Source organism: Arvicola amphibius, chromosome 12, assembly GCF_903992535.2.
Source record: "Arvicola amphibius chromosome 12, mArvAmp1.2, whole genome shotgun sequence".
Classification (NCBI taxonomy): Eukaryota; Metazoa; Chordata; class Mammalia; order Rodentia; family Cricetidae; genus Arvicola; species Arvicola amphibius.
In genome coordinates this window covers 61032298-61059754 of record NC_052058.2, presented here as the reverse complement: position 1 = coordinate 61059754, position 27457 = coordinate 61032298, and the positions used below count along the sequence as shown (strand labels likewise).

General features: G+C 38.5%; 1 protein-coding gene across 3 annotated transcripts in view; it reads right to left on the bottom strand.

Moving 5' to 3' along the window:
• The window catches only part of Rabgap1l (RAB GTPase activating protein 1 like), a 639610-nt gene that overhangs the window by 234560 nt on the left and 377593 nt on the right, over positions 1-27457 (bottom strand). For all 3 annotated transcript variants that reach the window (XM_038349609.1, XM_038349603.1, XM_038349604.1), the window contains one exon: positions 11066-11140. In XM_038349609.1, coding sequence (XP_038205537.1) covers positions 11066-11140 — 75 coding nt within the window. The remainder of the gene's footprint in view (positions 1-11065; positions 11141-27457) is intronic.

Sequence of the window (27457 nt, the reverse complement as noted above, 5' to 3'; positions counted from 1 at the left end):
CAAGCACAGATATGTGTGAACATATATACATACATATGCATACACATAAATAAGTAAATGTATACATTATCAGTATTAATGGAGCAAGCATAAAATATTGCAGAAATATAAAAGGCTTAAAAAATGAAAAGAAGTATCTTAGAAAAGACAAATTACACACAAGTAGTTAATACTGATTGACATTTTTACAGCAAATAAGAAAGGAAACTCATATACTGAGTTTTACTTTGCTTTTGAAGTTATGACAATTGTGTATTAGAAAGGATATAACTCAATATAGTAGCAATACTAAGAAAGTGAAAGATAAACCTAGACATAATATTATGCAACACAGATTATGATATGAAAACATTTTGAAAGTTAAACAATATTCACTTTCAAGTGGCTATCAATGACTTTAACAATGGCAAAAAATTTTATTGACAATGTAGTGACTATGTCATAATAAATAGAATATTGTGTTAATAATTCCAATATTATGGGGCTAGAAGCATTCCACTGTAACCCAAAAAATGTTTTCACTATCCATAGCTTACAAGGAGAAACAAGTGGGCTGGCGTAAGAAGAGACATAGCAGTGATGTACAGCACACTATTAACACAGGTCATCTGCCAAACAGATAGAACAGACAAGAGATGGCCTTATGCAGCTTGTAAAAACTTGTAAAATGATTAGGAAGTGATTAGTTTTGACTAATCACTTTTAACAATCAATTCAGTTATGTTCATAGTGTGTTAATTTTTAACTGGCATATTATTTTTATCTGTTAATGTGCGATGTTTAAATCTTTAAGAAATGAAACCTGAGGCTAGAGAGATAGTTCAGAGGTTAAGAGCACTGACTTGATGTGGGATGGTCTTCTGTTTTGTTGATTTCATTGGTTAATAAAGAAACTGCCTTGGCCCTTAGAGAGGTCAGAACATAGGTAGGCGGGGAAGACAGAACAGAATGCTGGGAAGAAGGGAAGTGGGTCAATCGCCATGCCTCTCCTCTCTGGGTCAGTCGCTATGAAGCCAGCCGCCAGGTCATACATGCTGAATCTTTCCTGGTAAGCCACCACCTTGTGGTGCTACACACATTACTAAATATGGGTTAAGCCGCAAAGATGTGAGAATTAGCTAATAAGAGGCTGAAACTAATGGGCCAGGCAGTGTTTAAATGAATACAATTTGTGTGTTGTTATTTCGAGTGTAAAGCTACTCATGTGGGATCCGGGCGGAATGAAAAGCAGGCCTGCTCGTCTCCTCACTACTTTCTTCCAGAGTTCTGAGTTCAGTTCCCAGCAACCACATGGTGGCTTACAACCAATCTATAACGAGATCTCGTGTCCTCTTCTGGCAGAGAAGAATACTGTATATATACAATAAATAAATAAACCTTTTAAAAAAAGAAAAAAAGAAAAGAAATGAAACCAAAACAAAAAATGCCCAAAGATATTAAACAGATACCCATACACATTTTATAACACATGAGGTTTCAAGCAACATGATTTCAGAATTCCCTTGATCAACATTGCCCATAAATTGTTTATATTTTTTACTGTCCAGAACCATATTTAGAGAAAAATGAACAATACTGGGGCCAATGAGCTGTTAAGCCTTCATATATTACAACTCTTATTCCTTGATTGTCAAGGACAATATAAAAATACCAAACATATACCAAAAGACTCTGAGAGCTTAAAGGATTTGATAGACACTAAGCTATCCTGGGAATGAAGGTGCAACAGTCATTCTCACCAAAAATAAAACCGGGTTCACAGGGGCTAGCACAGATGTCAAATGTCGGGCTTTTCTTCCAAGTTTGATAGCTTTTATGTGGTTTGGAGTCTTCGTTTGGTTCTTTGGATGGTTTTTGAAAAAAAACGAGAAAGGCATGGAGAATCAAGATAAGACCTACAATCTAATTTTAAAACAACTGATAATTTCAGAAATTCTGAAATTAGCAATTGGCTCTCAGGAGCTGATGGAACTAGCTCTGGCAAAACTCAGATACAGACAATAAATGGGACCTCCTGAAACTGAAAAGTTTCTGTAAGCAAAGGACATGGCCAACAAGGCAAAACAACAGTCTAAAGGATGGAAAGATCTTTACTAACCCCCATATCAGACAGAGGTCTAATCTCCAAAATATACAAAGAACTCAAGAAATTAGTCATCAAAAGAACAAATATCCAGCTGGGCAGTGGTGTGTGCATGCCTTTAATACCAGCACTCAGGAGGCAGAGGCAGGCAGATCTCTGTGAGTTTAAAGCCAGCCTGGTCTACAAAGAGCTAGTTCCAGGACAGGCTCGAAGGCTACAGAGAAACCCTGTCTTGAAAAAAACAAAACAAAAAAAAAAAAAAGTATAAACCTAAGCAGAGAACTCTCAACAGAGGAAATCTAAAATGGCTGAAAGACACTTAAGGAAATGTTCAACATCCTTAGTCATCAGAGAAATGCAAATCAAAACAACTCTGAGATGCCATCTTACACCTCTAAGAATGGAAGAATGTCCAAGATCAAAAACACTGATGACAACTTATGCTGGAGAGGTTGTGGGGTAAAGGGAACATTCCTGCATTGCTTGTGAGAATGTAAGCTGGTACAGCCCCTTTGGATGTCAATGTGGCGATTTCTCAGAAAATTAGGAAACAACCTTCCTCAAGACCCAGCAATACCAATTTTGGGTATATATCCAAAGGATGTTCAATCGTGCCACAAGGACATGTGCTCAATGATGTTTACAGCAGCATTGTTTGTTATAGGCAGAACCTGGAAACAACCTAAATGCCCCTCCACCAAAGAATGGATAAGGAAAATGTTACATTACATAATGGAGTACTACACAGCAGAAAAAAATAACATCTTGAATTTTGCAAGGCAAATGGGTAGAGTTAGAAAGATAAATTTTGAGCTGAGGTAACCCAGACCCAGAAAGACAATATCACATGTGCTCACTCATAAGTGGTTTTTAAACATAAAGCAAAGAAAAACCAGTCCACAAATCACAATCCCAGAGAACTTCGACAATAATGAGGACACTAAGAGAGATATACATTTTATCTAATCTACATGGGAAGTAGAAACAAGACAAGATCTCCTGAGTAAATTGGGAGCATGGGAACTTTGGGGGAGGGTGAAGGGGAGGATAGAGACAGGGAGGGAGCAGAAAAAAATGTATAGCTCAATAAAAATCAATAAACAAAGTTTAGAGCCCTACTCTAAGTTCAGTGGGAAAACACCACGAGTTTTTTAAAGCAGAGATACTGACTTTACTCACTAAGCAATTTCACTGCTCTTTGAGAAGTAAGTTTACAGGAAAAGAAAGGTAGAAATGCACCGGTTATTTTATATGACACATTAATCTATAATAAACTATAGTCAGTCATGCTCCTCATGATTTCCAGAAATGCCTGTGATTATAGGAAGAATGCAACAGAGCTGCCGAGATGCACAGAGCTGCATAGCTGCACTGCCTCAGCAGTGCTCTTGGGCTTGCCCTTGTTAGTTTTCCGTTTTTGATTGACAAAAGCTATAGTTGGTGATGAAGAGGAACAGTAATAGACAAAAAGCCCAACATCTTGGTCTGTGGGCAAGAATGTGGGAGCATTTTCTTGATCCAATGACTGATTGAGAGGTGCCATCCTTAGGCAGGTGGTTCTCGATGCATAAGAAAGGTAGCTAAAGCAGGGTGATATTTTGTGCACACCTTTAATCCTAGCACTCAGGAGATAGAGGCTGATGGATCTCGTGAGTTTGAGGTCAGGGTGGTTTATAAATCAAGCTCCAGGAGAGCCATTGCCTTCATGAGAAACCCCGTCTGAAAATTCAAAGGGGACAAAAGAAAAAAGGGAAAGAAAGATAGTTAAATGTGAGTCAGAGGTGCAAAACCAGTAAGCACTGTTCCTTCATCTCTCCTGCTCCAGTCCCTGTCTCCAGTTCCCTATCCTTACTTTTCTGTAAGATGAAATAAACCTTTTCCTCCAAAAATTGGTTTTCGGTACGGTGTTTATCATAGCAATTGTAAAGTAAATTAATACACTGCTTTGCAGAGGACCTGAGTCAAATTATTAGCACTCATATTGTTACTCATTAACAGTTGCTAACTCTAGATCCAGGGGATATAATTCCCCTTTTCTGGCTTCTAAATGCAACCTATACTCACATGCATATATACCCCAACACAATCACTTAATATAAATAATTCAATAGTTTTTTTTCTTTAAAAGAAAGATACTGCAGCGGAAGAAACATGACTGTGAAGTCATACAAACATATACAAATTCCCAGATATGTTGTTAGTTATGACCTGATGATTTTGAAACAGCTAAGCTCTGAGGGCCTAATATTTTAGTTTTAAATAATAGAAATTAATAACATACAAAGAAATGCCATAAGGATTAAATGAAATTATGTGATAGGCAATATACATTTCTCTCCTCTTCTCTCCTTGGAAACAGGAACGCCCTTATACATCAACACCTACAACAGTGCTTTACATAAAACTACCCAGAAAGATAAAGGAGTTACATGAGTAAAATTTTACCTTTTTGAAAATTACAAAGTAACTTGGTTTTTAGTACTTTTATACTATTAAAATAACTTTTTGGAATATATTCTTTTTTTTGTTTTGGTTTTCGAGACAGGGTTTCTCTGTAGCTTTGGAGCCTGTCCTGGAACTAGCCCTTATAGACCAGGCTGGTCTCAAACTCACAGAGATCCGCCTGCCTCTGCCTCCCGAGTGCTGGGATTAAAGGCGTGAGTCACCAACGCCCGGCCTGGAATATATATTCTTCTTCTTTTTTTTTTTTTTTTTTTTGTTTTTTCGAGACAGGGTTTCCCTGTAGTTTCTAGAGCCTGTCCTGGAACTAGCTCTTGTAGACCAGGCTGGCCTCGAACTCAGAGAATCCGCCTGCCTCTGCCTCCCGAGTGCTGGGATTAAAGGCGAGCGCCACCACCGCCCGGCTTTGGAATATATATTTTAAAAGCATTTTTAAACTTTCTTTTTATTTATTCTTTGTGTCTTTGATATCATGAATTCTATTCCACTCATCTCTTGTCCCCTCTGCCCTTGCAAACTTCACCCCATAAAACAAAATAAAATTTAAGAGAAAAAAAAGAAAGAAAGGGAAAATCTCATTTGTGGAAGCTGCAGTGTGACACAGTCACACAATACCTTTATCCATACATCTTTACATGCAAGTGTTAATCACGAAGACTCATAGGTCTGGTTCGAGGCCCTCACTGGGACTTGTTATAGACATTCCGTTTCTGCTCTGTGTCGTGGATATTCTGCTGCCCTGTGTCCACAGGACTAATTCTCATTCCTACCCCCATGCTCCAGCAGATCAGAAATGGGGTGAATATTGGGGTGGACAAACATATAACATTGGTTCTGGGCCTGGGTAGTTGCAGGGATGGTCAGTTCAACAGCGATCCCGTCTTCAACACCAGGGTGAGCTCTCTTGCACTGTCCTGCTAGTTCACTCCTTGCAGCAATAAGCAAAGGGCAGGGGCAGTTCTCCCACTTTCACACGCTCAGGGTCAGTTCTCCACACCTACACCTTCACAGGCAGCTCTGCCCTGTTGTCCATGCAAGGTGTAGGAGGCACTCTCCCAAGTGTTGCAGCTGATGAGGGGCAGGAACAACTCTCCTGCTCTCACTTAGGACCTCAAAGCCATCTCTTACACTTGCTTCAGGTATTGATGGGGGAGGCATCTCTCCCCCACCTTGCAGCCACAAGACAGAGGCATAATGGAGACAACTGTCCCAGGTTCACACCTTAAGGGCTGATTCACCACACTTCACCAACAGGCTTGATTCTTGTGATGCCTAGGTGAGGTGCATACCTTTTTGTTTCCTGGATGTTTTACTTTGTTTAATTTTAAAATGAATATATATAAGTTATATTAATTATAATAATGGATAAAATGTGATGTTTTGATACATATATAAATTTAATGTTGTTTTGTTTTGAAATTTTAGTCTCACTATGGCTGATCTGGCTTTGGTTCCAGATCCAGCTGGCTTAAAATTCACTGCATAGACCAGGATGATCTTGAACTCATAGAGATACATCTACTTGCTTATGCTCCCTGAGTGCTGGGATTAAAGGTGCGTGCCACTATAGCCAGCTACATTTGTATAATTTCTAAATCAGGTTAAATATATGACCTCTGTAAATATTTATCATTTCTATTTTAAAATTTTTATTTTATTTTTTTATGTCTATGGGTGTTTTGAGATATCTTCAATTTTTTGCATCAATGTTTTATTAGAGTTTTCATTATAGAGCTCTTTCACTCCTTTGGTTAACTTTATTCCTAGGTATTTTATTTTATTGTATTTTATAATAGTATCCTAGCTAGAATTTCTGTTCCTGCGATAAAACATATGACCAAAAGCAACTTGGGGGAGATTCAGCACTAGGGTGAGCTCTCCAGCATTCCCTGACTAGTTCACCCCTCACAGCAATGAGCAAGAGGTGGGTCAGTTCTCTGGTTTGCACACCCTCAGGGTCTGTTCTCCCACACCTACACCTTCAGGACCAGTTACTGTGTTGCCCAGGTGAGGTGTAGGGATCACTCTCCAGGGTGCTGCAGCTGGTATTAGGGGTTGGGGGAAGGGACAGCTCTCCTGCTCTTATAACCTCAGGGTCAGCTCTTCCACCTCCCTCAGGAGTAGATGGAAATGGTGTGTGTGTGTGTGTGTGTGTGTGTGTGTGTGTGTATTTGTGTGTGTCTGTGTGTGTCTATGTGTGATATTTCTCCCCTGCCTCTGCTGCATGGCCGTTGGACACCAACATGGTCTCAGGTGGCTGACCAGACCTTGGGCATCTGCACAGCCTTCAGTGGTAACAGGAGGCAAGGACATCAACTATAAAATTGTTTCTTATTCCTCCTCACTAGGTTTTGCGTCTTTTAGAATTATCTACCTTCTTCTCTGATGCTGGTGAATACTCTATTGATTTCCTGACTTCTTTTTCAATAAAGATAGATGCTGAGTATTTAGAAAGTCATAAGTTCGTGAGTCTTACTTTCTGTTTATGTGTTGAAATGCAAATAGAATGTCAACTGCTAGTTATTTGTTTACTTTTCTCTTTAAATAAAATAGATGCAAAACCCAATTAAGTCAAATGTTTGCTCATTAGCTTCCTATGTGTTACCAATTAAATGAGCAGGATAAGTGGACAAAAGAAAATTGTCAGTGCATATAATTGTTAGTTTTAGAAATAGCAGCTGCCATTATTAGACACATTCATGAATCCACCCGATTCTCACAAAAACAATGTCTGTCTTGGGAACTACTTTAGTGACCAAGTTCACAAAGACTGACTAGTTATATGATCTTCATTACTGTAAATAGGTAAAACATAAAAGTTCAGAGTATTCGACTTTTCTAGTTATTTGACTCATTCTGGCTCTCCTTAGGTGGTAAGAACTGTTATTTGGGTAGATTTCCAAATAGTTACAAATCTGGGAATTAGCTAAGCCTCCCAAAAACGTCATGACAGACAGATTTGTTAGTGCTATATTTTCACTCAACTTTAATCAATGTATTATCATGTGTTTATAGAAAGGGCTATGTTGGGTAGGGATTTCTTTTAAATCCAGCAGTCTATCTTGGAGGGAGGCTCTATTTTTTTAGATTTAAAGTATTTATTAACTGTTTTTTTTCTAGGTTGGTCAATATTCTTTCTTTATTTTTTATTAAAAATTTCCATCTCCTCTCCTCCTCCCACTTCCCTCCCCTCCCCTCCCCCCACACTCCCACTCCCTCCCTCTCTAGGCCAAAGAGCAGTCAGGGTTCCCTACACAATGGGAAATCTAAGGTCCTCTGGAGGGAGGCAATTTAAGATCCAGGAAGTAAATAAAACTTAAAAGTCTTACAAGACTCAGGAAAGAAAGAAACTTAGAAGTCACAAGTCTCTTCTTCCAGGTTATTAAACAGTGGTAACTGCTAGAAAAGAAGACTCTCCAGCTAAAAATTGCATTGGTATCTTCATGGATTCAGCTTTTGTGAGTTGTCATTTAGGCAGGAGCAGACTTTTTGGTGATGCAACTGCATCATATCCCAATAAACTTATCTGCTCTTGTAGTTGGGCTCTAGTCTGCCACTGCTGCCTATCTAAGATAAGTAGATACTTGTTCACATCTCCTCCCAAAATGTGACACACAATGGAGAGAGGTAAAAAATGGTTACTATATGAATATTCAAAGATTATTTTGTACAAAACAAAGCAATATCACTCTTGACTTGAATCTCGGTTTTTCATCTCAATGAATACAAAGGTTCCTTTAGAAGAAAGTTGGCTCTGAGCCATGAACAACATATACCATTGCTCACACTGTCCAGTCTCCGGAGGCACCTAATTATTTTATATACTACTTGCATTCAGTGCTGGATGAAGGGCCCCAAAGAATTGTGATTATAAAGTGTTTGGTATCACAGGGCATCCCAAGAAGACAGTATGTAAAGATATCAAAAAGAAAAGGAAAGCAAAAACACAGATAGGCTCATAAATAAAGGATGATGCACCCAGAGGGGGATTAAACTAAAGGGAAGTAAAGACAATCATGACAACAGAACCATGAGCAGCACTTAACTAGAACGAGGTAATCCACATTAAGACAGCAACTCTACTATAAACGCTCATTTTCAGAGTGCAAATCTTAAAGCAATGCTTTAGTTTACACTTTTGGGGCCTCTTTGCTGCACCTGGCACTATGTATTATTCCTTCTTACTAAGTCAGTAATTTCAATGTCTGGTGTTTTCAGATTTCACTCTCATTTCCTAGTCTTGTTTACTCTACTGAGGTGATCTCATCTACTCTCATCATGTCAGCTTTGATATCTCCCAGGTTATCAGTCTCTAGTTTCAGTAAGTTGCTTGACATCTCTAACAGTGTCTCAGAAATATCTAAATTCAAAGAATTGAAAAGTATCCTTTGCTTTACAGAAGCTACTCAGCTTCAGGAGGTCCCATTTATTCAGTGTTGCCCTTAATGTCTGTGCTGCTGGGGTTATACATAGGAAACAGTCTCGTGTGCCCATATGTTGTAGAGTACTTCCCACTTTCTCCTCTATCAGGTTCAGTGTGTTCCGATTAATATTGAGGTCTGGAAAAGGGTAAGACGAATTTTAATATATGGAACTTGGGGGTGGGGTGGGGTGGGGGTAAGGGCAGATGGGGAGAGAAAAGTGTGAAGGGGGGAAGGGGAGAGCTTGGAGGAATGGGATGGTTGGGATATAGGAAGGGTGGATATGGGAGCAGGGAAGTATATATCTTAATTAAGGGAGCTATTTTAGGGTTAGCAAGAGACTTCATTCTAGAAGGGTTCCCAGGCGTCCAGGGAGATGCCCCCCAGCTAGTTCTTTGGGGAGGAGAGGGAGCCAGAAATGGCCAGATCCTATAGCCATATGGATGACTACCTTGCATATCACCATAGAACCTTCATCTGGCGATGGATGGAGATAGAGACAGAGACCCACATTGGAGCACTGAACTGAGCTTCCAAGGTCCAAATGAGGAGCAGAAGGAGGGAAAACATGAGCAAGGAAGTCAGGACTGCGAGGAGTGCTCCCACCCACTGAGATGGTGGGGCTGATCCATTGGGAGCTTACAAAGCCCAGCTGGACTGGGACTGAAAAAGCATGAGATAAAACTGGACTCCCTGAAAATGGCAGACAATGAGGGCTGCTGAGAAGCCAAGGACAATGACACTGGATTTGGATCCTACTACGCATACTGGCTTTGGTGGGGCCTGGTCTGTTTGGATGCTCACCTTCCTAGACCTTGATGGAGGGGGGAAGAACTTGGACTTCCCACAGGACAGGGAACCCTTACTGCTCTCTGGACAGGAGAAGGAGGGGAAGTGGAGTGGGGAGGGGGGTAAATGGGAGGCGGGGAGGAGGCAGAAATTTTTAATAAAAAAGGAATTGAAAAAAAAAAGAAAAAAAGAAAAAAAAAATAAAAAAAAATAAAAAAAAGGAATTGAAAAGTAAATTAATCATTAACCCCAAACTTCTTTCATTCAATTCCACCTTTGACTTTTCTTTACTAATCAAGAATCTGCTATTTTTTTCCTTTTAAATCCCTCTCACTTTCTTCTTTTTCACAATGTGAAGACTAATGTTTTTTAGCGAGGCTCTCTACAGCTGTTTGTTCTCTTTAGCTTTGCCCTCTAAACAAAAAACAACAACAAAAAAAACAAGAATATGAATGTCTACCCTTGCTCAATGACTGCTCATTTGTGTTAGAAGAAAGTCACCTTAATAAACTGATTCTATAGTATTTATCATGTGGCTTCTGCCTATCTTACTATTTGCCTCACACTACATGTAGTAAAGTAGTTTCTCTCTAAATTTAGTAACATTTCATATACCTACGTTTGTTCCTTTGTCTACAGTTTATCAACTTTAATTATCATTTCTTGCCATAATAGCCACCTGCTTCAGAAAATTTTTAATAGTTCTGGCAGAAGTGAGCCGGGCAAATCTCCTCTCTACTATCTCTCCCAGTACTTCACTTAGATAAGCACACTAAATTCTCAGTAAGCATGTATTGCTTCTCTCATCATAAAAATCAATAAAATCACAGAAAGAAGAATAAAAATAAGTTGGTATGTGTATTATTTGTGTCCCATCCTGAACAAAAATTACAAATTATTCATCTCTATTGTACTTCGAAGCCCAGAACCTGTCAATTGATGCTAAATGAAAGTGACTGACTAGAAGAATGAGTATATTAAAATAAGTCACAGAAAATCTAGATTTTCTTGTTATAGTATCATAGTTCATAGTGATCTAAGTTCTGATATTTAGGCTTAAGCTGATTTCTTTATTCAAGATAGTTGAGCTAAAATTAACTCCAAATAAGCAATTATTTGCTTTTAGTCAGCAAAACTAATTGCAAACTATCCTGTCTTGGACATCAGATCTTTTAATTATTACCCAAGGTATAATTTAAAGATATATGCCATGTATAATCTTCCTCAATTAGGAAATCAGAAGGAATATCAAAATCACGTAGAAAATGAACTTAGTAACAATATGCTATTTAGCACATGGAAAATTACTTACATGCAACAGCAATACAGCAGCAAGAAAAGACTGTCCTTGACAATATCCAATGTCTTCATCAAACACAGAGTAAGCCTAGAGAAAGACAATGAAAAAGTCATAGTAAGATCCATAACTTTAGTGTTGACTCACATAAGGTGCCGGCTTATCTTGTCTTTGACCTTTCTGTCACATTTTCACTAATTTCTCAGTTTAAGGTCATATGCCAATAAAGCAGTAAGGTTTCTCTAAGACACCATTTCTAATGTAGTCCTACACGTTCCATTATTACAGGTTCACCATCAAGACATGAAAATAAATAGATATTCGGATCACCAACATTATTAATGTTAAGCCAAAGTACACAAGCCTATTGAAAGTCTGGGCAAACGAAGGGGAGGTACAAGGCTCTAAGGCTGATATGAGAGTCCAATTGTACTACAACAGAAATGTCTAAAAGTTTCTCAAAACCATAGTATACATCGACCATTCTGAAAATCAACAAAAATTAACCCCTAATGCCTTCAAAAAGTTGTACAACTTGTGGCCAATGCAGACAACCACTATCAATATGACCCAACACAAAATTGCAAACAACTCAGAATTATTTTGTATGCGTGAGGTTATAGAATGCAAGCTCACAGATAATATTGTCTTGCAATGTTGTGGAATATTTGATCACACTGTGAACTCTGAAATTGTGTTGTTTACTGGAGGAACATGTTTCTAGCTGTGGTGTGACTCAGCCCTAGCACATATCTTTAATCCAAGAGCTTTCTGCTTGAAACAGGATTAAATAAAATCAACCATAGGCAGAGAGGCAGAGCAAGCAATCAGTTGACAGAAAAAAGCCACAGAGAGTAAGAGAAAGTCAGGAGGCTGAGGATAAGGAGTGGGGAGAGGAGAGGGAGGGCAGACACAGGAAGTAAAAGAGAGGGGCATTCTGTCGGATGAGCTTTTGTTTCTGAAAAAAACTCTCTTTCTTGGACAGCTGAGGAAGCAGCTGGGTGCTTTCTCCGCCTCTCTGAACTAGCAGGTTTTTGCCCCAGAACTGGCTCCCAACTCTTTATTTATAAAATTGAATGATTGAGATTTAGATTAAAAAAAACACATTGCAAACTCAAAAGGTTGTATATATCTGCTCTAAGTTCTTAGTGGATTTCAAACTACTGTCTATTTTCTAAATGCTGAAGAGTATAAATGGATCTTCTTATGTATATTGCTGAGCAAGGCAGCATCATTTAACATTGACTGCATGTTTTGCAGAATGTCCAAAGGTACATCATGCTAAGAACATACACTCACTATTGCAAATACTCTGGCTATTCTATACAATTCCCATCACTTTATGCCAGCTGGAAGATGATGAAAGAAGCCCATTCATAGAAAACATAGTACTCCTTGAGAAGTAATGAATACACCATTCAGCTTGATACTTGCCTCTTTGTCTTCAGAGGAAAGGAAATAAAGTTGTTTGCTTAGTATTTGCTAACTAGTACTTCAAACACTGTACACCTGGTTTTAGGACCTGAGTCAGCTAGGAGAGTGTGCTGATTAAAAACAAAGATAAGAAAGAAGTTAGAAAGACTTTCTGTGAAACTTGAGATGGCTAACATTTTAGGTTTTGAGGGACAATCATGGTATCTGTCAAAGCTTAAGTGACATTCCTAATCAAGGGAAGTACAAAAACAGGTTCCATGGGTCATGGTGCACATACATGTTTCTGAAATAAAAGAGACATCTTTTGATTTCCTTTTCATTCTTATTTTGCGTCTGTGCTCTCTTCAGCTTCACATGCCTGTAATCACAGCACTCACAGGCCAAGACAAGAGGATCATCTTTAACTAAAGAGCAGTCTGGAATATAGGGATCCTCCACCCCAAAATAAGAGAGCAATACCTTGTCTTCAATTTCTTCCTTGACTTTAACTCTGTTCTGAACCCCAAGCTGCTTGCCCATTCATTTCCTCTGAACTTCCATATATTTGCCAGCACTACAGTTTCCTTTCACTGTACCTACTGATTACTTCCATGGACTGTCTTTATCTCTAGCACTGCCTTACTTATTAGTGTTTGTTAGCATTTGTTTCTAATTACTTACAGTTAAGGTAAAAGAAGATCATAAGTTATAAAATATAATCTTATTAGCATATATTTTTAAATAATAAAGAAATACCGATGGTTAGATGAACGCATAAACTGGGCAGAAAAGTTCTAAATCAGAAAGGGACTTGATATGCCCACAGATTTTTTTCCAATCATTTTATATATTAGAAAGTTCTTATAGAGAGAAACATAGGAAGATTTATATATAGAGAAAAACTAAAAGAACAGTGAAGATCCATAAACTTCCCACCAAGAGACAACAGTTTACATATTATCGTATCTTTATCTACTGATCTGCTTCTTTATTCAACAAATCTTATTATCTTAAGCTATTTCAAAGTACCTTACAAACATCTATCTAGACTTCAGAAATGGTAACAGGTCTTTGCACTAGGTAAGATTTCCTGTTAATGAGATGCAAAAATGTAAAGAAAAATCTGTTTCATTATTTTGACAAATATATAGCTGTGTGGTCTGAGATACAGAAATTACCCCATGTTTTCCCTGACAATTTTGACCTGGTGGCAGCTGCCAAATGTGGGTTTTTTTTTTTTTTTACTATTTTTGTTACTATTATTATTATTATTATTTGCCATTTTAACTTGCAGCAATTTAACTTGCTAGGGGACTTTTGTATATACACTTCATATTCTGTTACTAAACTGTATTAAACTGTATCTAAAATTCTCACTAGTACTTTTTGGCTGCTATAGTTTCCAGTTTGTTCTCTGGTTCTTTAAGACTGTAAGATCATAGCAGCATTTTGATATTCTGGGCAATCCAGTTTGGAATCTTTGAAGCATGACTTCTGACAAAGGTCATAAAGAATGATAATGTTATACTGTATAAATAATATCATCTCTACCATCAAAAGATTCCTAATTATCAAAAAATAGATAGTGGAGCCATCCAACTCTTAACTGACATTGCTTGCATAACGAAAAACCTGAGTCTAGATAGCCAAGGGATCTAAGGGGAAACAAACAATATTGGCCTAACAAAGAAAAAAGAATTTGAAAATTCTAATGACATTCTGTTATGCTTAACTGTCATCAGAGAAGTTCCCTCCAGCAGCAGTGGGAGCACATCAGAGACCCACAGGCAGGCATTATTATGCAGAGAGTGAGAATCTTTGTAATACTCAGCTCTAAGTGGATGTCTCCATCCAATCCCTCCCCCTTAGGGCTCAGGGAATCCTGGCTCAGAAAATCCTGCTGGAGAGGTGGTGGAAAGAGTGTAAGAGCCAGAAGAGTTAGAGGACACCGAGAAAACAAAGACCTCTAAATCAATATGATGGAAGCACATTGAACTCACAGAGACTGAAGCAGCATGGAAAGGTCTACATCAGGTCCTCTGTGTATGGCTTCCTGTCTAGTGTTTTTTTATGGAAATCATGAGTGCAAATGAGGGGGTCTCTGTTTCTTGTTCTTTCTTTTGTTTTGTCCAATTCTAATTTATTAAGTATTTTGTTTTATCTTAACCTTTTTTTGCCATTTTCCCCTAATATATCTTGGTTATGGTATTCCCTCCCTGTACTCATCCTCCCAGATCCTTTCCACCTCCCCTAACATCTGATCCATTCTCTTTGTGGTGCTTGGGTGTGGTAGTGCACACCCTTAGTCCCTGCACTCTGGAGGGAGAGGAAGGAGGATCTCTGAGCTGAGGCCAGCATGATCTACAGAACTAGTTCCAGGACAGGCAAAGCTGTTATACGATAAAACCCTGTCTCAAAAAGCAATAAATAAACAACAACAAAAAGAAAACAAGCACGGTTTTAAGGGATAATAATCAAATAAACCCCAAGAAGATTCTACATGACAAAGGACACTATCATTTGGACAAAGTGTCTTACCAACTACACATTTGATAGAGGAATAATATCTAAAATATATAAAGAACTAAAAACAACCCTAGATATCAAAAAACAAATAACTCAATTAAAAATGGGGTACAGATATAAGCAGATAATTCTCAAAAGAAGAAATTCAAATGGCTAAATAACAAATGAACATTTAACATTTGGAAAATGCAAACAAAACATCTTTCAGATTTCATCATACATGCAACAGAATGGCTAAGATCAATAGCACAAATGACATTTTATGCTGGTAAAGATACGGAGCAAGGAGAATACTCATTCGTTGCCGGTGAGAGTGCAAATTTATAAAACCACTATGGGAATCAGGACAATGGTTCCTCAGGGAGTTGGGAATTGATCTACCATAAGACCCAGCTATATCACTCTTGGGTATTGTAGTAGTCTGAATGCAATTGGCCCCCATAATCTCATAGAGAGTGACACTATTAGCAGGTATTCCTTTGTTGGAGTGGGGATGGCCTTGATGGAGGAAGTGTATCACTGTGGGTATAGGCTTCAAGATTTGCTATGCTCAGGATACCACCCAATGTCTCACTCAACTTTCTGTTGCCGGCAAGTATAGGACTTTCAGCAATTTCTCTAGTATCACATTGGTGTGGGACAATGGTCTATATTCTGTCAATTATATTTTAAATAAACGCTGATTGGCCAGTAGCTAGGCAAGAAGTATAGATGGGACGACCAAGTAGGAGGTAGAGGCGGATCAATGAGAGCAGGAGAATTCTGGGAAGAGGAAAGCTTGGTTTGGCAGTCCTGATGCTGCCACAGAGCAGGCAAGATGTAACTGCCTCACTGAAAAAGGTACCAAGCCACGTGGCTAACACAGACAAGAATAATGGGCTAATATAAGTTATAAGAGTTAATAAGAAGAAACCCTGTCTCGAAAAAACCAAAAAAAAAGAGTTAATAAGAAGCCGAAGCTAATGGGCCAATCAGTTTATAGTTAATGTAGACCTCTGTGTAATTTCTTTGGACTTAATGACTGTGGGAACTGGGCAGGACAGAAAACTCAGTCAACACTTGGAGTTTTAAACTAGCAACAAAGCTAGAGGCTCATGGTGTAAAGTGCTTATTGGGCAAACATAAGGACCTGAGTTATGATGGAGGAGAGTTATCTGTCTATGTTACTTTCATTGGTTAATTAATAAAGAAAACTGCCTTGGCCCTTTAAGAGAACAGAAAATTAGGTAGGCGGAATAGACAGAACAGAATTCTGGGAAAGAGTTGGGGAGACGCTTCAGGCAGTCGCCATAGTGAGTCGCCATGATTCTCCTTTCTGAGATGGACACAGGTTAAGATCTCTCCTGGTAAGCCACACCTCGTGGTGCTACACGGATTACTAAATATGGGTTAAAGGAAGATGTGAGAATTAACCAATAAGAGGCTGAATCTAATGGGCCAGGCAGTGTTTAAAAGAATACAGTTTCCGTGTAATTATTTTGGGTGTAAAGCTAGCCGGAGGCCGGGCGGCAGGACGCAGCCCCGCCGCTTCCTTCTACAGATTGGCGCTCCAACATGTTGATTAAATCCACTTAAAAACCTGAGTTGGCTTTAAATAAAGGAGAGAGAGAGTTTAACACAGCTTTTTGCTGTTTGCTAGGACGTGCCGTAGAGAGGCAGAGAAAAAGCTGAGTCATTTTACAACGTGGCTTCCTGGTGCTGTGCCGCCAGTGCAAACTCTGGCTATAAAGCATTTCAGTGGCTTTTATGGGCCTGGATATTTGTGTTCCGGCTTGGGATCGGAAAGAAAGTGTGCTGAGACCGTGCCAATGGCTCCCTGCTCCCTGCCTGCACCTGGGCAGATGGCAGAATCGGGCTTAGGCGATCGGGAGAGAATGGCGGATTCCTGCCGCCATACAGAGAATGTTTTCAGACTGCGCAGTGCTCTGCGTGTCAGATTTGGCTGTAACTTGGATGAAAAGAGTTTCTGTGCTGCATGCTCAGTCTCAGAATTAAACTGCTGAGTGCAGCTCCAATGTGGACTGCTGTGTACCTGGAACTGTGTGCGACTCAGGGGCACCAAATGACTGAGGCAGGAGCGGCTTTGGCTCTGCTCCACCATGCTGAACTGTGCTGATCTCAGGCAGGATCTATCGTAATTACCATGATAACAGCGCAGTTAAGGTTTAGACTTGGCTGGAAACAGGCGGTACCGTATTACCTCTATGTGGCGCAACTTAAGTTTTTAAGAAGTGCTTAACCTTTTAAGAAGTGCTCCTGGATAGTAAAAAAACAGATTCACAATAGGACAGATTCAGACAGAAAAGACTTTTAAATGAGTCACAATGTTGGATGAATGTACGTATGCTTGAGAGAGAGAAGAAAAAGTATAAAAAATAAAGTTAATGCCTTAAAAAAGGGTAAAGTCTTTAAAGAGACAGAGTACAGATAGTTATAGATTAAAAGAAGTAAAGTGATAGAGTAAATATAAGCCACGTAAAAATGGAAAATTCACAGAGAGTCTGGATTATGTATTTTATTGTGTTTTCTTTGAAATTTTTGACTGTAAAGGAGCTAAGTACAGAGAGACATTTCATTATATGGGCTGCCAGTCTAGAACAGAATGGACATCTTAATGGTATGACTTCAGGATTTGGATCTAAGAACATGATGCTTTGGAAAAGAGTTTCTTCTTTTGTTTTCACAGAGGATGACACCCTGTGGATTGCTTCTATCCCAATATGGTATGATAGACCATGCCCTCCTGAAAAGTTGCTGTGAATACCTTCAGAAAATTACTTTGCTCAACTGCTGACTAAGATGACCCTGGCACACAGGTTATACCATGAAAGACCTAAATTACAGAGCCCCCATTCAGCAGGAAGCATTCTGAAGAGAAAAAACTGCGCCCATTTTCCCAAATATTGTTTATGGATGTTCTTTTACATTTAAAGGGGGAGATGATATAGATATGAATAATTTGCATTGGTATGGATTTTAAGGTCAATTTGTTATATGTAGTATTTCTGATCTTGATTAAGCTATTTTGATTGTGTAGTTCATTTTAAAAACTGTAATGTATAATTAGGAAATATAGGTTGTTAATGGATAATCATTGATAACAGTCAAGCTTGTAGTCATGTTAGATTTTCTAGATATATAGAGATATACTTTAGTTAAATAAGCATTCTTCATATCTTTCAATAGTCAAACTTGTAGTCATGTTAGTTAGATTTTCTAGATGTGCATAGATATATTTCAGATAGGCATTCTTCATATCTTTCAAAGACTGCAGAATATGGCATTTAATGTTTTAATAACTTAGGGTTTTTCATGACAATGAGACACGTCTGCTCCTGGCAGCACCAATCTACTTCGAGAGGAAGATGGGCATCGAAGAGGCTACTTATGGAGTTTGTAAGCCATTGGGCAAGAAACTGCTCTTGCCTGGACTGTTGCATAAACTGGACACAAGGAACCCACAGAAAGAGGACTGCTGAACTTGCCTAAAGGTGAGATGGCCTTTTGGGGTTCCTGATTCATTAAAGAGTCTGCGAGACGTTCTGCAGGACACAGCAGAAAGTGACTAAACTGTCTTTGGAATTTCCTGCTTCATGGAAGTGTCTGCTGGATACTTATGGGCCTGTAGGCTGAAGATGGATGCCCCAACGGTACAGAGGAACTTTGGGTGACTGTCCAGGCAGCGAGTTGTCTCTGTCAATTCTAGATTTTGAAAGTTGCATATGACTTGTTTACTTAGGTAATATTATATCCTTCTGGAGTCTTTGATGGAGTTGAAGAATAAATAGATAGTTATAGCTTTCCTTAGTTATGATAAAAGATAAAATAGATTTAAATATTGTAACTGTAATACTTGCTTGATAACTGTTTTGTTATATGTAATTTTGCTATGTTAAAGTTGAAGCCTTTCTTTTTTGTTTAAACAGAAAAAGGGGAAATGATGGAGGAGAGTTATCTGTCTATGTTACTTTCATTGGTTAATTAATAAAGAAAACTGCCTTGGCCCTTTAAGAGAACAGAAAATTAGGTAGGCGGAATAGACAGAACAGAATTCTGGGAAAGAGTTGGGGAGACGCTTCAGGCAGTCGCCATAGTGAGTCGCCATGATTCTCCTTTCTGAGATGGACACAGGTTAAGATCTCTCCTGGTAAGCCACACCTCGTGGTGCTACACGGATTACTAAATATGGGTTAAAGGAAGATGTGAGAATTAACCAATAAGAGGCTGAATCTAATGGGCCAGGCAGTGTTTAAAAGAATACAGTTTCCATGTAATTATTTTGGGTAAAGCCAGCCGGCGGCCGGGTGAACAGGCCGCCGCTTCCTTCTACAGAGTTAGGATAGGACATCCAGCACCTCGGAAAAAAGACTGTCTAAACTTTAGTGGATATTAGCTGTTAAATCAATGATAAGCTACAATTCAAAGGACCACAGAGGGTACGTAGAGAGTAAGGGATTAGGGGATACAGATAGATCTTGTTAGAGAAGGAAAATTGCGTAGTTATGGCTCAATTGGGGGCTGGAACAGGAGAAACAAGTTGGGAGGAGAAGAATTGGATGAGGGAAGGAAGATGCAGAAAGATAGCTAAAATTAAGGGCTATTTGAGGGGTAATATGGAAACTTAAGAGTAGACGCTTCCTAAAGTATATACATATATAAAGGCAATCTAAATGAAATTGCAAAATGATGGGGAGATAGAGTCTTAGCTGGCCATCTCTTGTTACAAAATAAAGCTTCAAGACCCAGAATTGGAGTACATAAAATTAAGTTTTTGGTCAAAGAGGTCCCATGGAAAGCCCTGAACAACCCAGGCTGTTGCCAAAACTATAGAGTTCTCTTCACAAACTGACAGCAAGGCCACACTGCTGAAGACAGCACTTACATAACTCACTGGCCATGGAAAAGTTGAGCTAGTGATAACATAGAGCTGTCACTCCTATGTTCTACCTTCTTTGGTACAGGAAGGTACTCTGCCCATTAACAGAGATGTGTAAATACTAAGTCAGCCACAAATTCTTATTTTACTTATTTTAATACTTACAATTATAAAACAAAATGAAAGTTTTAAAATAAAAAACCAAAAACAATGTCCTGAAGACAACAAATTGCCATAACTTATACATTCTTCACCACAGATCACACAAATTATTCATATTTGAGCAATTAATTCCTCATACCCACTTGGTAACACTAATATCACTTTACTTGCCTCCTTTACCACAAATAAGGAAACTGTGGTACAATGATTTAACTCTGCTTCTAATTTCACACAGGTACTCAACAAAGGTGAGAGCCACATTCTAGTACTCTGATGCCAAATCTTCATTACCAAAGTACACTGTAAACCTCAACACACTGGGAGCCATTATGAAAGACCCTCTACATGTAGCTGAACTGTAGATTAATGCTATGTAAACAGGTATGTTCAAGTTGAAAAGAAAAAAACCATACATACTAATAATCTTATAATCGTCACACACGCGAATGCACACATGTAAATATGTATGTTGATGTGGGATTTCCCTTTGTATTCTGTGATTACCATTAATGAATTGATGGAGGACTCTCATTGGCTAATAAAGAAACTGCCTGGCCCATTTGATTGGCCAGCCCTTAGGTGGGCGGAGTAGACAGAACAGGAAGAAGGAAGTGAGGTAGATGGCTCAGTCAGATGCTATGCCTCTCCTAAGTTAGACAGACCGCCATGCCTCTCCTTAGAGAGAGAGAGATGCGATGGAGCCAGCCGTTCAGACATGCTGAATCTTTCCTGGTAAGAAACCACTTTGTGGTGTTAAAAAGATTATTAGATATGGGTTAGTCAAGATGTGAGTAAGAGGCTGGAAATAATGGTCCAAGCAGTCTTTAAAAGAATACAGTTTGTGTGTTGTTATTTGGGAGCTTATGCTAGCCGGTGGCTGGGAGCAGGGCAGGATGAAAGGCAGGCCTGCCCGCAGCTCCCCACTACAATGAATAAAGAAACTGCTTTTGACTTATAACAGGGCAGAACTTAGGTAGGCAGGGAAAACTAAACTGAATGCTGGGAGAAAAGAAGGGCGGAGTTAGAGAGAAGCCGTGGAGCCGCCAGAAACAGATGCTGGGAACTTTACCTGGTAAGCCACATCTACATGGCGATATACAGATTAATAGAAAGGGGTTAGATTAATATAAGAGTTAACCAATAAGCAGCTAGAACTAATGGGCCAAGCAGTGATTTAATTAATACAGTTTCTGTATGATTATTTCAGGTCTAAGCTAGCTAGGCAGCTGGGAACCAACAAGAGCCCTCCCTCCAACAGTATGTACTGTTGGGGTTGGTTTCTTAGTGTCTTTTTCCATGTCCTGACAATGAAAGAAAAACATGAGTTTTCAAAACCAAAAAATTAAAGGCAGTGTTCTGTATGACTCATTTGAGGAATAACTAATACAACAAATCTACTGCTTGGTATGGTCCATAATGTGTTTAATAAATGGCAGTTACCAGGGTAAGCACTAGTCTACAACAAAACTATTTGGAGGATGCTCTATAGCTAAACATATATGTGTTTCGTGGGTGTGCATGTGTTTCAAACAACATTTTAATGTTAAAATATAGATATTTTTCCTCTTCATGAATTTAGAGGCAATAAAAACAAGCCTATGATATGTCATTTTAGTAAAAAAACTTTTTTTCCACATGAGATAAGGAATTCTCAAGAAGATACTATCTGATTTTTAAACAATTGAGAAATTCAAAATTAAAGTGTTGCTTTCTTGGTTTATATGAATATAAAATAAAACTATTTCTTTGTATGCTTTTAAAATGGAAGTGTGAAAGCCACAGTCAAACTGAAGTGTTCTAGCTCCAGAGTACAAGCTCTCTGCTGTTATCTAGATTTGTGGATCTCTAAAGCTGTATATCTAGATTTGTGGATCTCTAGAGCTAAAGATTTGTTGATCTCCATGATCAAGTCAAAATATGATCATAAAACTTAACTATCAAGCACAATTTTTCTCTTTGATATATACTCAGAGAATATTCAAAAAGCTGTTCATAAATATTACTGTAGCTAGGAAATGCAGAGGAATAATAATTACAAAATTCCAAAGACTGGTTGATTTGTATTGGAAGACTTGATCAAAAGGAGGTAAGGGGTTAATAAAAAGTACTGGCAATATATCTCTTCATTTGTAAGTATAAGAGTATTATTTTTGGGCCAGGTGGTGGTGGCACACAGCTTTAATCCCAGCACTCAGGAGGCAGAGGCAGGCAGATCTCTGTAAGTTTGAGGCCAGTCTAGTCTATAAAACGAGTTCCAGGATAAGCTCCAAAGCTACATATAGACATCCTGTCTCTAAAAACAAAACAAAATAAAAACCAAAGAATATTACTTATATTTAAAATCACAAATGCAAATTAAATTTAATACAGTTAATAATTTTTTATAAATTAAATACTTAAAAAGTACTCATCAGTAACCATTCATTCGATAGTTTGTATTTAGAAGTGAACTTGGGTATCACCTCCAGAAAACAAATATACAAAAGACACAAAAGTAGGCTTCACTGGCATTCAATGAACAACTACATATGCACAGTCACTTCTTACTATATTCATAGTAGTTATATTCTATGAAGTTGTCAGGACATTAGACTCTAAAATTCTGAACAATTTTGCCCAGGGACGAAATAGTTAGGCTCCTATTCAGCTTTGGCCATGACATTTTCAGCAATCAACCACAGCATAAGTTGGCTGTAACTGTGTTGGGGAAGCTGACCAATCCCTTGTCTGAGAGGCATGACCCCTCCTGGGCACAAAATATCTTTAAAAGATCCTTGTTTTGTTTGCTTTGTCTCTTTGTTTCCCTGGGCTCCTCGCTGGAACCTTGGCTTTTGTAATTTCCCTTTTCTTTCCTTTATTAAAGCTGAATAATATATATTAAAGCTAGTCTGGTTAATCATAATTGCCGATCGAACACGACCCTTCATTTGAAATAGTTAGGCTCCTATTCAGCTTTGGCCATTACGTTTTCAGCAATCAACCACAGCATAACTTGGTTGTAACTGTAATTCTACTTTAAAGCAACATATTTAACACAGGCTGTTGGTTTATTATTGAATGAATTCATGCCTCAGTAGGGTGTTTGCATAACACAGGCACATCATAGCCTCTTAGTAGCTAGCAGCCCTAGGTAATACTCCAGCCAGGACTTGATTATAATTCAAAATATTCTTTAGGCCCCTATAAAATTATCAGCACCCCCAACCAGCAAGAAGTAGCCTGGAATAATATGCCCACATTCCCAAAAAATGGACTATATGGATATTTTCCTTTGTTAAAAAAAAAAAGAGGAGGAAGTGGTATGGGACAATTCTGTATTATGTCAATTATGTTTTAAAAAACACTGATTGGCCAGTAGCCAGGCATGAAGTATAGGCCAGACAGACAGGAAGCAGACGTGGGTCAAGGAGAACACGAGTATTCTGGGAAGAAGGAAGCTTCCTCCGCAGTCCTGTCCAGACATCGAAGAAGCAGGATGTAACCTGCCCCACTGAAAAAGCTAGTGAGCCATGTGGCTAACATAGATAATGATAATGGGCTAATAATTGGCAATATAAGTTATATGAGTTAATAAGAAGTCTGAGCTAATGGGCCAATCAGTTTATAGCTTATTTAGACCTGTATGATTTCCTTGGGATTTACTGGCTGTGGGAACTGGGCAGGACAGAAACTCCAACTAGCAGGCCCTCATGTTACAAATGGTGCCAATGTGTGGACAACTGTATCCACATAAAGCCTCAGACATCTTGGAAAGTAATTCTAGAACAAAATCACAGCATTATGCATTGTTTCTTGGTAGCAGAAATTTCTCGGGTCTGCTCTGCTTGCTAGAGACAATCAAGTGCTCTCATTAAGTTAGGCTTCCTGACTCAGCTTTAGCTGCAAAACCTTGCAGCTTTTTTTAAGAGGTCCTATCAAGAAACACTTAAATAGTGTTGATAAAAAGCTGAACACATACTTTTCTGTTTTCAGCCATAGCAGAAAAAAAGCTGTGCCATTTTAATATGCTGGCTTTCTGGGCCATCCTGCCAGGGCAAACTCTGACTCTTTCAGGCAGGTGGTCCAACTATGGGGCATTTGAGTGTGGTTTGTAAGCACACTGCTGCAGCTTGCTTATTGGCAGGGACCTTGAAACGCTGAAGAGTTGTGACAATAAACGTGGCTATAGCCGATACCTCTGCCATGAGGCTGAAATAACAGAAAGCTAAGAAATGAGATAGATCCAGCTGACAAAGCCATGACTTTAATCCTACTCATATTGCTTAGCAAATTAAAGACTCATGTAGTCAAAGAGAGAGAGAGAGAGAGAGAGAGAGAGAGAGAGAGAGAGAGAGAGAGACAGTAAAGAGAGATTCAAATACGAAGAAAATCTCTAAATGGTTTACAGTGTGTTAATAATATATGCAAGTTTGGGAAAGTAAAGAAAGAGGTTAAAGTCCTTAAAATAAAAAAGAGAGTAGTTGGGTTTGGTGGCACACGTCTTAATCTTAATGTGTGGGAGGCAGAGGTAGACAGATCTCTGTGAGTTCAAGGTGTGGTAGCACACACCTTTAATCCCAGTACTTTGGAGTCAGAGGCAGGCGGATCTCTGTAAATTCAAGGACAGCCTGGTCTACAAAGTTATTCCAAAACAAAGACATAGAGAAACCCCGTCTCAAAAAGCCAAAAAGTAAAAATAAAAGAAATAGAGGTTAAAATAAAGCCACATAAAGATGAAAAATTACACAGAGAATCTTGATACTGTATGTTATTATGATCTCTTTGAATTGTTTGAATGCTGAGGAAAGAGCCAACAGCTGCTAAAAGATTTTTGCTTATAAATGCTGCTAAATTAATCTAAGATAGTTATTTTGAAAATACCTTTACTTCAAAATTGAAATCAAAAGATATGTTACGTTGGAGAAGAGATTTTGCTTTTGTTTCCACAGAAAATGAGAGGCTGTGGATTCATTCTGAGTTAAGAAAAATCAGATTTGATCAAGGAAGACCACCTGAGAAATCTCCAGAAGGAACAGATGGCTCAGATGTCAGAGTTCTACATCCAGAACAAGCTCAAGACTGCTGCCTTAGATGATCAAGAGTCACAGGATATTCCAGTCAGGACTTGATCATAATTCAAAATTTTCTTTAGTTCCCTATAAGATTATAAGTGCCCCCAACCAGCAAGTAATAGCCTGGAAAACTATGCCCATATTCCCAAAAAATGGACTATGGATGTTCTTTTTTTTAAAGAAAAAAAAAGCGGGGGAAATGGTGGAGGACAATTCTGTATTCTGTCAATTATGTTTTAAATAAACGCTGATTGGCCAGTAGCCAGGCAGGAAGTATATACAGGACAACCAAACAGGGGTGTAGAGGCAGGTCAAAGAGAACAGGAAGGAGGAAGCCCTTTCCTCCACAGTCCTGCCCAGATAAGAAAGAAAGAAGATGGGAACTACCCCACTGAAAAGGGTACCAAGCCATGTAGCTAATATAGATAAGAATAATGGGTTAGGATAAATTATAAGAGTTAACAAGAAGCCTGAGATAATGGGACAATCACTTTATGGAGACCTCTGTGTGATTTTATTTGGGACCTAACGACTGTGGGAACTGGGCAGGATAGAAACCCCAATGAGCAGGCCCTCATGTTACACATGTATGTCTCTTTTAGGGTCCTCACTGTTGTCGAAGTTCTCTGGGATTGTGATTTCTAGGCTGGTTTTCTTTGCTTTATGTTTAAAACCACTTATGAGTGAGTACATGTGATAATTGTCTTTCTGGGTCTGTGTTACCTCACTTAATATGATATTTTCTAGCTCCATCCATTTGCCTGCAAATTTCAAGATGCCATTATTTTTCTCTGCTGTGTAGTACTTCACTGTGTAAATGTAACACATTTTCCTTATGCATTCTTTGGTCAAGGGGCATTTAGGTTGTTTCCAGGTTCTGGCTAAGACAAACAATGCTGCTATGAACATCATTGAGCACATATCCTTGTGGCACGATTAAGCATCCTTTGGATATATACCCAAAAGTGGAATTTCTGGGTATTGAGGAAGTTTTTTTCTGATTTTCTGAGAAATCACCATACAGATATAAAAAGGGGCTGTACTTCCACAAAATTAAAGTCCAGATGGATCAAAGACCTCAACATAAAGCCAGCCACACTGAACCTTATAGATGAGAAAGTGGGAAGTACACTTGAATGCATTGGCACAGGGGACCACTTCTTAAATATAACCCCAGTAGCACAGACAATGAGAGAAACAATTAATAAATGGGACCTCCTAAAACTGAAAACCTTCTGTAAATCAACGGACATGGTCAACAAGACAAAACGACGGCCTACAGAATGGGAAAAGATCTTCACCAACCCCACATCAGACAGAGGGCTGATCTCAAAAATATACAAAGAACTCAAGAATTTGGTCATAAAAAGAACAAATAACCCAATAAAAATGGAGTATAGACCTAAACAGAGAACTCTCAACAGAAGAATCTAAAATGGCTGAAAGACACTTAAGGAAATGTTCAACATCCTTAGTCATCAGAGAAATGCAAATCAAAACAACTCTGAGATTCCATATTACACCTGTAAGAATGACCAAGATCAAAAACAGTGATGACAACTTATACTGGGGAGGTTGTGGGATAAAGGGACATTCATATAAAATGTTTTTTTTTGTTTGTTTGTTTTTAAATTTTCACAACAGGGTTTCTCTGTAGTTTTTGGTGCCTATCTTGGAACTAGCTCTTGTAGACCAGAGGCATAAAAGCAAAATTGTTAATGATTATAATCATTAATTATTAGTTTTATAACAGGCTCCAAAGCCACAGAGAAACCCTGTCTCGAAAAACCAAAAAAAAAAAAAAAAATTGGTAAACACTGGAAAACTCATGTACAACATCAGCATAGGTCTATTCCCATAGTGTTACACTTGGAATTTGCTTCTAGATAAATATTCTAATTAAAAATTTTTAGTACCTAATATCCCTCATACTGTTTCCCCCACCCAAGCTTTTAGACTCATTAACAATTATGTTTCCATATCCATTCAATATTTAGAATAATTAGTCCACAATTATGAATAATTTTATTGAAGTTCACTTATCACTATTTTCTTTGAAAATCACCATGTGTTTTCCCATAAAAATACAGTTATGACAACCTCAAAGTAGCCTCCATCGCCCTAGTACCTGGAACAACAGTTTACTAGTATAATATTCTAAGACTTTGGATCCAAATTCTACTTCGAAGTTTTCTATTAATGTCTCTGGATGTTAAGCATCTCAGGTTTTAGCTCTGCCTCTTACCAAAATTACTAAACTTCCCCTAAGCTATTGTCTTTCATTGACATAAAATGTAGAAGACCAGTAGAGAAAATAAATAAAATGGACAGATCAATTGCTCTAATGAAGCTATTTTCTTAACATGAAAAGATGACAAT